The following is a 14,205-nucleotide window of genomic DNA, read 5'->3' as shown; positions in this document are numbered from 1 at the left end:
TTTAAAATCTTTAAAATAGATCCAGGCACTACTCCAGTCCAAGAAATTGCAAATGGTGGATCAGTGTTTTGAAAAGTTTCTGAAAGATCCAGTGACTCCTACCCCTGACCAATCAGTGACCGACAGTGCACTGACATCACATTTAGGTCCAACAAGAACCAGACCTGTGACCCCAGAGAAGCAAGTCCCAAAAACCGAGTGATTCCCCCACTGGAGGCACTGTGGATAAACCACAGAACTGGCCCTAATAGGACTTGTGGATAAGAGGCTATAGAGGCTTGGGCCGGCACTGGTCTAGAGTTTCAGATTTTTTTGCAAGATATTCCAAGAAACAATTTTGGTCAGTCTTCCAGTCGTGTGTGTGTGTGTGTGTGTGTGTGTGTGTGTGTGTGTGTGCGTGCGTGCGTGCGTGCGTGCGTGCGTGCGTGCGTGCGTGTGTGTGTGTACAAAAGAAGCTGTTTGCCTGATGTGTATTGTTGCTTTTTATATTCAATTCAATTCAGTTTATTTATATAGCGCCAAATCACAACAAAGTTCTCTCAGAGCACTTTACAGAAACATTCACAAACATAAAAGCCAATTAGTAAAGTTCTCTATCTAAGGAATCCAGCAGACAAGATGAATCTTGGCTTCGTTGCAGTCTCGCATCCTGAGCAAGCACAGTGGCAACAGTGGAAAGAAAAACTCCCTTTTAACAGGAAGAAACCTCCAGGAGAACCAGGCTCAGGACAAGCGGCCATCTTCTTTGACCGGCTGGTTGAGATATATTGTGTATAGTCCCACTCATAGAATTTCAAAGCGTTTTCTATAAGTAAAACTTGTAATATCAACAATTGTACTACCTCACAATTTCATTTGTAGTGTAGAAGACTTTGAAACTGAACCAGACTTAAGGTAGATAGAGTTGTACAACTTGCCTGGCAGTATGGCCAGAGGACAAGGAAAAGGAACTGCATGTCAAAACTAAGTTTTCTTGGACCAACAAAAGTTTTTTGACTAACCTTTGGAAAACATTGGCCCTGGTTGGCTCCACTAAAGATTGTACCTAGGACTTTCTGCGTGTTAAACAGATGTGATAAATGCAACATGCAAAAGTATTTTTTCATGTCTTTGGAAGTCTTGCAGCAATCACAGTTTCCTGAATTTTAATCAGTCTTCCATTCGTTGTTCAAAATTTCAAAATTTTCTTTACCAAATTATTTTTCTGTTGTTTTCTATGCTGTTTTTCCTATGGCAGAAGAGAAAAAAACTCCACAAAAGTATTTACTGTTTATTAGTTTTGCCTGATATCTAACTTTATTGTTTGAACAAACACATTTTGTTTATATCAATTTAGTCTAATTAATGAATACATGATATAAATCAGATTTAAGAGAGTTTTACTTCCTTCACAGATTAAACAGTGATAACTTTAATGCTGGTTGGTTGCTGCAACTTGGGGGAGCAGCGCCACCCAGCGTAGCACTGACAGGTGAAGTTCTCAGCCCAGGCTTTCAGATCACTGGCGGACGGCAGACCGACAGCTACGTACTTCCCACCAGCCCGAAGAATGTGGAAGTAGATGGGGTTCAGGTGTAGATAGTTTGAAGAGTTGTAGTTCTTCCTCACACAGCGGCCATTTCCCTGGCATAAGACCTCACTGCAGAGCATGGCAGCAGCCGTCACGTTGGCGATGTAAGGGTTGAAGGTGGAGGTCAGGAACTCAGACAGAGATTGGCAGGTAGCCTGGAGATGAGCAGAGGTTGTGAGGTCAGTGTGTACATCTTGATATTAACAATCTATCATGACATCTTGTTGTTGTGGTCTGTCTTGGTTCCGCATTCGGTTGTGTTGTAACATTAGGTGTGGAGGGCTCTGTAGCAAGACAACAATGCTTCTGTCCTTGAATGGGCTGATTATAGCCACAACACACGTTAGCCATGCCAAAGGATTTCATGCAAAGTTTGCATCTCACTTTTTCCTAGTTAGAATATGAATTTAAAGTTATATATTTTGGGTCATCAATCCAACCTGCTGAAAATTTACAATTGCCTGTAGTAAATTTTAGTTTCCACTTAGAGGTCGTTTACAAGGCATGTATTTTGAGTGAAACCGCACCTCTCTCTCTGCGGTTCTGCTGTTCATTTACACAAACCAGTAGCCTCCCCTCTTTGAATCTGGAGATTTCTCAACCCGTCTCTCAGGGGCCGTTTACACGGCGCATATTTTGAGTGCATCCGCAGCTTTCTCTCTGCGGATCTCCTGATCATTTACATGACACCAGTGGCCCCCCTCTTTGAATCCTGAGGTTTCTGAACCCACCTTCCAGAGTGGAGGTTTTTTGCTGACCCCCCGCTGATAATGTAAACATCTCCCGCTGAGACTTTGTGTTAAACCACATGCGCTCATGCACGCGCGGTCGGACAGACGGCATATTTCTATCAACATGGCGGCGGACACACTGCTTTCTGAACTACGACTGATGAAATATATTTTTAATCTCGTAGTTAATCTACGTCATATTCCAGGTGCTGTGACCAACATCTGTGTTGGAAGAGACAGTCAGATCCAGTTCTAATGTCGTTGTTTATAGAACGAGGCACGCGCACACGTCGCGCTGCACTATAACATACTAGATGTGCTAAATAATAAGTTTAATAATAATAAACAGTATTTATGTTAGTGTGAGAGATATAATGAAGCTCTGAGCTAAATGAAGCTAACTGGACATTATGTAATTCAAATTTTAAATCATGCTAAACATATTGTGTGTTACTAAAGTTGAAAATGAAGACATCAGGTTTAATTTTTTATTTATTTATTCAACACCACAAACTGTATGTCACACAAACACTGATAATTAAACTGAACACACTATTAAAAACACGTTAACTGTAAACTGCATTAATGAACTGGACTCTTCTCTGTTTTCATCCTGGATGTCCCACGTTGTCCATCTGGCTCGTTCAGGAAGTCACTCCTTTGATTAATGCAGCTTAAAACATTGAATGGAATGAATAAAAGAACTGAGGAGAATTTGAAATAAATAGTTCATCCAACATCTCTCTCTTCGACGTCCTCCTGCACTGCACCTGGGCCGAGCCTCATTCAGAACCGGTCCGCCTGGTGGAAGGACAGCTTCTTCTTCTTTCAGGAAAAATAAAAACTCGGTTGGTTGTTGTGTGATCGAAAACACAAGCAAACATTATTAAGAACGTTGATTTACCTGCTGTAAATCAGCTACTGATTATTACGGAGTAAAGTCCGACATCATCGACTCGGTTCTGGTCCACTCAGTGACCGGTGTTGAGCTGTTAGATGAAGCGGTCCCGCTTGGCGTCAAATCTGTCGACTCTTATCCAAAATCCAGCTTTAACTTGTTATTAAGTTGTTAGCTGAGCTTTTAGTCCGGAGGAAAGGAGCGGGCCAAGGCAGCACGCATGCGCATTAGGTAAAGGTACAAAATTCACAGCGTCATCTAATGACCTGACATGGTGACTACAGCTGATTCGGGAGGGCGGATTCCTCCGAATGCATGTAAACACAAAATTTGTCCGTGTCAACGCGGATCTTTTCCTCTAATTAACATCCGAAAAAACCTGTTTCCCCCCATCGTGTCCGTGTACATAGGGCCTCAGAGTGGAGGTTTTTGGGAGGCCTCCTGCTGATAATATAAACATCTTCCGCAGAGGTGTTAAAACACATGCACACAACAAGCGTATATTTCACACACACGCGTGGACCAACGGCATATTTCTATCAACAACAATGGCGGCAGAGTATAACATACTGCTTTCTGTGCTACAACTGATGAAATATATTTTGAGTCCCGTAATAATCTATGCCAGAATGTAGGTGCTGTGACCAACATCTGTGTTGGGAAGAGACGCCAGTCGGATCCAGTTTAAAATTGCTGAACGAGCCTGTTGAGGCAGGCATATATTTCATGTGTCGCGCTGGACTATAACATAATATAACATAATAATAAATGTGCTAAATAATAACAATTTAACAATAATCAACAGTATTTATGTTAGTGGTGGGAGATGTAATGAAGCTATCTGAGCTAAATTAAGCTATCTGGACTTTATGTAGTTTTGTGATTTAAACGATACAAAAGGTGTTGCGTGTTAATAAAGTTGAAAATGAAGACATCAGGTTTACTTTTTCTTTATTTATTCAACACTACAAACTGTATGTCTTACAAACGCTGATAATTAAACTGAACACTATTAAAAACACGTTAGCCGAACTGTAAACTACATTAATGAACTGGACTCTTCCTCTCTGTTGCCATCCTGGATACTGGCGATATGTTGTTTATGTGGCTCGTTCAGGCTCTCACTCGTTTGATTAATGCAGCTTAAAACACTGGATGGATTGGAAAAAAGAACCGAGGGGAATTTTAAATAAACAGTTCATCCAACATCTCTTTCTCTTTGACGTCCTCCTGCACTGCACCTGGGCCGAGGTTCTTTCGGCACCTGTCCATCTCTGGTGGGAGGACATCTTATCCTTGCAGGAAAAAATAAAAACAAAAACTCGGTTAGTTGTTGTGTAACCCAAGTAAACACAAGCAAACATTACTAAGAATGTTGATTTACCTGCTGCAAATCGGCTACTGATTATCACGGAGCAGAAAGTCCGACATCATCATCGTCGGTTCTGGTCCACTCAGTTACCAGTGTGGAGCTGTTAGATGAAGGGTTCCCGCTTGGCATCAAATCTGTCGACTCTTATCCAAAATCCAGCTTTGACTTGTTGTTAAGTTCTTGTTAGCTGAGCTTTTAGCCCAGAGGAAAGTCCTTACAGGGAGCGGGCTGAAGCAGCACGTATGCGTATTAGGTGAATGTACAAAATTCACAGTGCCAACTAATGACCCGGCATGGTAACTACAGTGGATTCAGTGGGAGTCCATGTCAACTCAGATGTTTTCCTTGAATTAACATCTGAAAAACACCTATGTTTTCCCCCACCCTGTAAATAGGGCCTAAAACGTTGCAGTGCTGTGTTAGCTTGTAGCACCATTCTAATATCTGCATTTGCAGCCTTTCCAGCTGCTGTTCATGAAGGGGGACAACCAGGGCTTAATTTGTAAACTGATTGATGCCGGAAAAGTGGTGGTGGTGGAGGGTGTGTGTGTGTGTGTGTGTGTGGGGGTGGGGGTGGGGGGGGTCCTTGTGCCTTCTCACAGAAAATTTTGAATAATAGATGCCATTTCCTGCATTTTGGTGTATTTTAACAGGTTGTTATACATCAGCATTTACCTACATTTATATACACTTAATAAAATTACTATTTTGGAGAGGAACAGCTCAGTTGTCCTAACCCCCGTCCTCCCTCCCCTCACTTTATAGTTCTGAGCTGAACTCTTCTCTGCTTCTGCTCCAGTCTTCTGGCACTGTTTGAACAACCTGAAGGCTTCAATTCTCTGTTGTCCAACTAAGGACAATCTATCAATCAATCTGTCTGTCCATCCATCCATTCAGCCATTCATCCATCCATTTTTTATTAAAGTAAATTGGACTGTATCTTTGACATTTTTATCGCTGTTGTTATTTTGACATATTAGCGCCATTGATTTGAAACATTACGTAAAATGTGAATAACGCATCAAACATTTCTCTCTTTGTATATTTAATTTATTTTTTTACAGTAAGCTTTTTAAAAATTTATTATGTCTGAAATGTAGCAGGAGTTCAGACACCTGCTGATTTGTGCGCACGCTGGGTAGAAATTGGAGACATTTCGTGCGTAACGTGTACTGTCCACAGGGAGCTTATTTATTCTGTTGAATAAATGATCATTTCTGTTACGGGGGTCTGAGAGGAGGGAAGGGGGTGTTTTTCAGTGTGCGGCCGCTGAGGAGGGATAATATTTGGAGAGGAGGAGACAAGGACTCACTCTGTGCAGCACCTCTGTGCGTAAATGTGACTATCTGATCTGTCCTCCCCCCTAACCCCCCCCCCCCCCCCCCGCACCCCCAGCCTAGAGGCTCCTCTCCTGCTCCTCGAAGGAGCATGTAGCTCAATAATGAAAACATTATTGTACCCTGTTGCTTTTGGCGGTGGGCAACAATTATTGCTTGTGGTCCTCAAACTTCCAGTTCATTTTTAGAAGTGGCCCAATTGTGTCTAAGGTGGAATAGCCCAGACCAAAGGTCTCCATGCCATTCATTTAACCTTTATTTAGACAGGTAAATCCTATTGAGCCCCAAGGACTCATTTACAAGAGAGACCTAATTTCAACAAAGAATTAAAGCTGCATGCAGCATTGGAGGCCCTCGCAGCAAAGCGCCGCTCCGGCCTTACGGTGACCGCGGGAGCTCCAGCTAGTCCACCCAGTTGCCATTGCAAACGCTCTCGTGCCAATCCCGCATGCATTCCCCACAGAGCGCATTTCGCGAATCTTTGACATCGCCTTCCGTCCATGTCGTTACTTGTCCAGCTGCAGGTCTTACAAGTATAGGCGAAATCTGACCTTCCAGACAGAAGTTATGGATGACTTCCTGTTTTGTGGCGAATGTTTGACAAGCACTTCCTTTATGCTTTTCAACATGTCATGTGTGGTAATCAACAGATAGCAAACAAAGTTTCAGTCTAATATCTTATACAGTGCGAAGTTGGAAGTGTCATCCAATAATCAACAGTTTTTCTCTGAGTAGTTGAGTAGCTTAATTGATGTCATGAATCAACAATATCAATGTGTCTACAAGTGTTCACTGATGAAGCACAAAAACTCAGGTTCAGATTGGATTATGTATCACTGAGATATAAGTTTTTGAATAATCTAGGGGACGCAGTGGATTCAAACGTTAAACAACAATACCAGTGTGTTTAGAAGTGCTCACTAATGACGTACCAAAAATCTGGTTCAGATCGTATGATGTATCACTGAGATATAACTCTTGAAATAATGTAGGGGGTGCACAGGAGTCAAACGTTAAACAACAATACCATTATGTCTAGAAGTGCTCACTAATGACGTCCCCAAAATCTGTCGTAGATCGGATGATATATCACTGAGATTTTTATTTATTTATTTTTTCTTCTTTCGGCTGCTCCCTGCATTAGGGGTCTCCACAGCAAACTAAGTCGCACGAAGACTTGGCAGTTATTTTTACGCTAGATGCCTTTCCTGACGCAACCACAGACCACCGAGCTACCACAGCCCTCTGTGTGGAGCAGAGAGCTACTTTCTAAGACACCCGGAGGAGCAGATGGTGGGGGTTAAGGACCTTGCTCATGGGCCCAGAGTGGGGCGAATGAGGGTGGAGGCAGGTGTGGGTGCTTCACCTACCCCACCCACATTTTTGATGTTGTCGGTACCGGGGCTTGAACCGGCGATCTTCCGATCACAGGCCCACCTTCTCTAACCTCTGCGCCACCACTCCCAATTGGATGATATATCACTGAGATATAACTGATTAAATAATCTAGGGGGTGCACTTTAGTCATATGTTAAACCACAATATCAATGTGTCTAGACGTGCTCACTGATTCTGCATAAAAAATCTGGTTCCGATCGGATGACGTATCACAGAGATATAACTGTTGGAAAAATGTAGGGAGCACACTTGAGTCACATGTTGAAGAACAATACCAATGTGTTTATAAGTGCTCACTGATCACGCACCATAAATCTGGTACATTGGATGATAATTCGCTGAGATATAATTGTTGCAATAATGTAGGGGGCGCACTGGAGTCAAATGTTAAATAACAACACAAATGTATATAGAAGTGCTTCCTGATCACACACAAAAAATCTGGTGCAGATCAGATAATATATCAGTGAGATATAACAGTTTGAATAATCTAGAGGACGCACTTGAGTCAAATGTTAAACCACTGTACCAATGTGTCTAGAAAAGCTCATAGATGACGCACCAAAAATCTATTGAGAATAGGATGATGTATCCTTGAGCTATAACTGTTGGAATAATCTAGGGGGTGCACTAGAGTCATATATTAAACCACAATATCAATGTGTCTAAAAGTCCTCACTGATGATGCACAATGAATCTGGTCCAGATCAGATGATGTATCACTGAGCTATAATTTTAGGAATAATGTAGGTGGCGCTGTGGAGACTATTGGCCACTTATCATGGATACCTGTTCAAGGGGCGGATAATTATCGATCATAGTGATTTTGGTGCACGTCGGGTGAAATCTGTGCAAGTTAAAGGCAAACATGTTGCAACTGCGTCACTTGTTAATTCGTCACGCCGTCACGCCCACATCCTCAAGCCAAAACGGTTTGCGCTTTAAATCAAGTCAGACCATATTATCTGTCTTCTAAGACAGGATCATCCTGATTAGGTCAATGATGTCAAAGGGCGCATTCCAAGTAAAAAAAAAAAGAGACTTCCTGTTCCGAGGAGGTGGGGCTTTGATGACGTCAAAATATGACCACAGTGGATTGTCGGGCATCCAACAGGGATGAGTCATGCCAAGTTGTGTGCATTTCGGTCTTTCAATGTGAAAGTTATAGTGTTTGGAAATTTATGGCATGAAGCAAAACTTTGAGGGCTTGCCACCCCCTTTAACATAAACAAAAACGCAAGCTTTAGATAACTTTTACTCTCCAATGTCTTAAGGGCATATTAACCAAGTTTGAAGGCAATCCTTCAAAATTCCTAGGAGGAGTTTGTTAAAATTCACAATTACAAATGCCCAAAAATGACCGTTTGACCTGAAATGGCCGACTTCATGTTGGTTTTGGACCAGGGCTCCAAGAGACTTTTTCATAGGTCCTTTGAAGATACAGACATTCACAGAGTTTCAGAATTATCGTTCAAAAAATGGCTTGGGGCTGAGGTTTTAAACTATTCTAGGGGGCGCTGTGGAGGCTATTGGCCATTTATCATGGCTTCCTGTTCAAGGGGTGGATAATGATAGATCATACTGATTTTGGTGCACCTCGGTTCAAAACTGTGAAATTTAGAGCCAAATGTATGGCGACAGAGTTACGTCTTACTTCGCCACGCCGCTCCGCCCACATGTTCCACCCAAAACTGTCAATGTTGGAAAGCAAGTTACTCCAACATGTCTTAGGTCACTGGACACACTATCATGCTGATCAGGTAACAGGGGTCAGATAGGGATCATTCAACGTAAAACTTTATATTTCCTGTTGTCAGGGGGCATGGCTTAAGTGATGTCATGATTTGACCATTCAGTCTTGCAGGGGACTGGATGTGGATCAATCACTGAAGGTTTGATGTCTCAGACAGTTTTCTTGTAGGAGCTATTAGCGTTTCGTTTTACATGGCAAGATGTCAAACTTTGAGGTATGGCCCCGCCCGCCCCTTCAGCATGCTCCGAAATGAACCGTTTGAATAACTTTGCATTCCCCATGCCTTTTTGACCAAAATGGCCAAGCTTGAAACCAATTGAGTGAAATCCCTAGGAGGAGTTTGTTCAAATGCGGAGGCTGTAAACAAATAGGTGTGAAAATTGGCTGGCATTCCAAAATGGCCAACTTCCTGTTTATCGTACAACATTGGTGCCAGAGGGTTTTCTGTGCATCTTGGGGAATTGGACAAGTGTACCAAATTTCATGTTTCTATGACAAACTAAGGTTAATGCGGAGGGTATTTTGAACATTTCTAGGTGGCGCTCTTGAGCCGTTTCTGTTGCGATTTTTGCCACGTCCTTAAAATACGTAATTTTTCACCAGTCCTGATGCGTCTGCCAAATTTGGTGACTTTTGGGATATGCTAAGGCCCCCAAAACTCCAATTCATTTGGCCGAAATAATTGCAGCTCGGGCCTGAACAGAGTGATCACAATAGGCCTTTGCATCTCAGTGCTTCACTGCTTGAGCCTAATGATGACAACAGTGGACACCAACGACAACACTAGACAGTTATAAAAAGGCATACAGATTTTTTTTTACAAATAAGATGGCTTAAAAAAGTAACAAAAAACAGCTAGATTATAAGGCGAAGGCCTGTCTCCATGCCATACCAAAGTCCAGAACATTTCCACTCCCTAAAATACTAAACTGACATCTTCTCTATGTAAAACTCTGCAAAAAATAAAAATTATTCATTGCCACTTTTAATCTAATTTCAAACTCTCCCGCAGCAGTTTTCGTATCTTTGTTATTTTTTATTTTTTTTCAGTAGCCCACGTACTTTTCCTGTGTCCACTGTAGTCTACTGCAAATTTTTATGATGTATTTGCGCACTTTTCTTGGATTTTGCAAGCTTTTTAATCCTCTTTGTGCTATAGTACCATTTTTCACACCTAGTCTTTAAAAATAATTTTTTTCATCATATCTTGTTCAAAATAAAAACTATTTTTCCTTCAGATGCTTGAATGTTGGTCAGCTGACAAACATTCTGATTAATGTCTGCAGGCCATGGAATATATTTCATAGGAGCCTTTGACCAAACGTCTGTAATCTTTTCTCTAACTTCAATTTGACAAATATTAATTCCTTTAACATCATAAGAGTTATGGTAATACAGGAAGCAAAGCAGTCATTCAAAGCTGAAGTAACTTGTCAAACTTGTGTCAGTGGAGATAAGAAAGCCACAATGTCTCAGCTCTCAGCTCTTCCTAAAAACAGAGATAAAGTCATTTAAATATTTGCTGATTAAAGCCTCGTCGTTTGAGTTCCAGTTTTTACTCTCTAAGAGACTTCTTACAGCTGAAGGAAAAGTGAGTGACACATTATTAGATTAATTTGTTGATTTTCATATTCCTTCTGCTTAAAAAACAACAACAACAACCTATACTGACAATATACAGGAACCTTATCATCTTTATGCTTACATGTGAACATTGTATGAGTATATTTTATCTGACAAATTATTTGTTCTGACTCCGAACCAATGAATTTCTAATGTTGCAGTTACCTTGTTGTTATAATCTTTACTTCCTCCCCACATAATGACTCCAGATGCTCCCAAGGCTGCAGATTCTCCAACAGTATTCACAAGATCTGTCTGAAAGAGCAAGAACCACATAGTAAAGATTCTCCCATGACGAATATTAAATAAACTATACATGATTTATCTCTCACAGCTATCTAGCAAATCCCAAATACATTTTTCTCAAAAAGGCTTGTGACTTCAATTATTTCTTGTGTTAATAAACAGATGTTCCCGTCAATGAGGGAGCTGAACAATGAATGTTTGTAGTTTTAGAGATGAGTGTTTTTCTGTACTGGAACTGAACACAGAATGAAGTAAACCTAAATTTTCTTTCTTTTTTGTGTGCAACATACTGAAGCGGGTAGGAGCTACACTGTGTGTGTGTGTGTGTGGGGGGGGGGGGGGCGTGGTGCTTGTGGCCACCATCGATTAATCTTAGTCCACCCCAATCATTTAAGGAAATTATAATTTTGAGCTATATAAAAACTAGAAAGTGTGGTCTCCTCAAATGATAGGGGTGTTCAGTTTACACTCACACACACACACACATGTGTGTGTGTGTATATATATATATACTGTATGTATATATATATATATATATGTATATGTCTGTACATACAAACCGGATTACAAAAAAGTTGGGACACTAAACAAACTGCGAATAAAAACTGAATGCAATGATGTGGAGGTGCCAACATCTAATATTTTATTCAGAATAGAACACAAATCACAGATCAAAAGTTTAAACTGAGAGAATGTATCATTTTAAGGGAAAAATCTGTTGTTTCCAAATTTCATGGCGTCAACAAATCCCAAAAAAGTTGGGACAAGTCCATTTTTACCACTGTGTGGCATCCCCCCTTCTTCTTACAACACTCAACAGACGTCTGGGGACAGAGGAGACCAGTTTCTCAAGTTTAGAAATAGGAATGCTCTCCCATTCATGTCTAATACAGGCCTCTAACTGTTCAATCGTCTTGGGCCTTCTTTGTCGCACCTTCCTCTTTATGATGTGCCAAATGTTCTCTATAGGTGAAAGATCTGGACTGCAGACTTCTTAAGTAAAAGTTTAATTACAGCAACCTTAAAGCGCTGTGGTACATAACCATCCATTAAAAACAAATTAAGTAGATCCAAAATGTGGACATTAATTAGGGGGAACACCTCTTTAAACAGTCTGGTTGGGATGGGATCTAGCAGGCATGTGGATGGGATCTAGCAGGCATGTGGATGGTTTGGATGAGGTTATTATTTTTGACAATTCAGAGCTCAACAGGACAAAAACTGTCCAAACATAAATCAGGCTCTAGTGACATTTTTAAAGTTGCTTCATTTGACAGGGGACTAGAGATAGTAGAAGGAAGGATGGTTTGAATTTTCTCTCTAATTGAAATAATTTTATTTATAAAGAATCTCATGAAGTCATCGCTACTTATAGTTGTAGGGATACATGGTTCAACAGAAATGGGACTTTTAATTAGTCTAGCAATAGTACTAAACAGAAACCTCTCCTCTATTAAAGATGAGTAATATAAAGTTCTAGCTTTACGGAGAGCTTTTTTATATGTTAGCAGACTATCTTTCCAAGTTAAATACAATTCTTCAACATTAGTAGAGCGCCATTTTCTCTCCTGGTTTCTAGATGCTGCTTTAAAGTACGTGTCAGAATTGAACCATGGAGCCAGTTTCCTCTGATTGATTACTTTCTTTTTCAGTGGAACAATTTTATCAAGTGAAGTTTGCATTGAAGTTGTAAGATGATCAACTAGATGATCTAAGTCTCTGTTCTCTGATGCATTACTCTGCAAGACAGAGGAAAACATTGATGGAAGAGACTGTTTAAATTTGGTTACAGGATTTTCTGATAAGCACCTGCTGAGATTAAAGTTACTCTCAGTGACTGTGTAGTCATTTAATGTAAACTCAAAGGTTGTTAAAAAATGGTCGGACAGAATAGGATTTTGAGTAACTATTACCAAGTCCTTAATCTCTACACCATAGGTCAGAACTAAATCAAGAGTGTGATGATAAGAATGAGTAGATGTGCGGACGTTTTGGGTAAAACCAAATGAGTCTATTAAATTATTAAAGGCTATGCTTAAGCTATCACTTTCAACATCCACATGAATATTGAAATCACCTATTATGATGATTTTATCAGTATTTAATAGTAAGTCAGTTAATAATTCTGAGAATTCAGACAAAAACTGAGTAAGCGCCTGGTGGACGATATATAACAACTAGTAAAAGTGGCTTTTCTGATTTCCATTTTGGATGAGAAAGACTGAGGGACAGCGATTCAAAAGAATCATAACTAATAACTGGTTTGGCATTAATCAATAATCCTGACTGAAAAATAGAAGCTACTCCTCCACCTCGGCCAGTTGTTCTAGGAACATGAAAATTTAAATAATTAACAGGAGTAGATTCATTTATACCAAAAAAAATCCTCCTGTTGTAGCCAAGTTTCTGTCAGACAGAATAAATCAATATGATGATCAGTTATCAGTTCATTAACTAACAGGGATTTAGAGGAAAGAGATCTGATGTTCAATAATCCACATTTAATGATTTTATGATTTTGCTCTGGTAAAGTAACTGTATTTATTTTAATAAGATTTTTATGGTTTATATTTTTAGAGTTGATTTTTGGTTTATTTAATTTGAGCTGTGGGCGAGTTGACACTGTTTCAATGTGGGTGTGGGTGGGTAACAGAGGAGAAGCAGCAGAGAGGTGTGGAGGACTACACCTCTGCTTCCTGGACTGGACCCTGGGTCGTCAATAATTTGGGGGATAAACAAAATCAGCCATATTTCTAGAAAGAAGAGCGGCTCAGTCCAAAGTGGGATGGATGCCATCTCTCCACATCAGACCAGGTTTTCCCCAGAAAGAACTCCAGTTATCTATGTAGCCCACATCGTTGTCAGAACACCACCTGGACACCCAGCGGTTAAACCACGACATACGACTAAACATGTCATCGCTGGTCAGGTTGGGGAGGGGGCCGGAGAAAACTACCTAGTCCCACATGGTTTTAGCAAAGTCACACACCGAAGCAACATTAATTTTAGTGACCTCCGATTGGCATAACCGGGTGTCATTACCGCCAACGTGAATAACAATCTTACTGTATTTAGCCTCAGCGTTAGTCAGAAGTTTCAGATAAGATTCTATGTCGCCCGCTCTGAAAACAGAGGAAGCAGGGAGAGAAGCAGCAGCCATGCTAAGCTAACGCTAGCAGGAGCTTACAGAGCCAAATACACCATGTATATACACATATGTATATGTATATGTATGTATATATATATATATATATATATATATATATATATATATATA

At 40.5% G+C, this 14,205-nt stretch overlaps 1 protein-coding gene across 1 annotated transcript in view; it reads right to left on the bottom strand.

Moving 5' to 3' along the window:
- Window positions 1-1,362: 1,362 nt before the first annotated feature.
- Window positions 1,363-14,205, bottom strand: part of spam1 (sperm adhesion molecule 1) — a 15,201-nt gene continuing 2,358 nt past the window's right edge. Inside the window, exons 2-3 of the mRNA XM_037683040.1 lie at window positions 10,848-10,937; window positions 1,363-1,725 (exon numbers count right to left, since the gene is read on the bottom strand). Of these exons, the coding sequence (XP_037538968.1) occupies window positions 1,396-1,725; window positions 10,848-10,937 (420 nt within the window). The 3' untranslated portion in view covers window positions 1,363-1,395. The remainder of the gene's footprint in view (window positions 1,726-10,847; window positions 10,938-14,205) is intronic.

The sequence above is a fragment of the Nematolebias whitei genome, chromosome 10 (assembly GCF_014905685.2).
Source record: "Nematolebias whitei isolate Nwh7 chromosome 10, NemWhi1, whole genome shotgun sequence".
Taxonomy (NCBI): domain Eukaryota; kingdom Metazoa; phylum Chordata; class Actinopteri; order Cyprinodontiformes; family Rivulidae; genus Nematolebias; species Nematolebias whitei.
The sequence above is the reverse complement of the archived record's forward strand: the minus strand, read 5'-3'. Positions and strand labels throughout refer to the sequence as shown.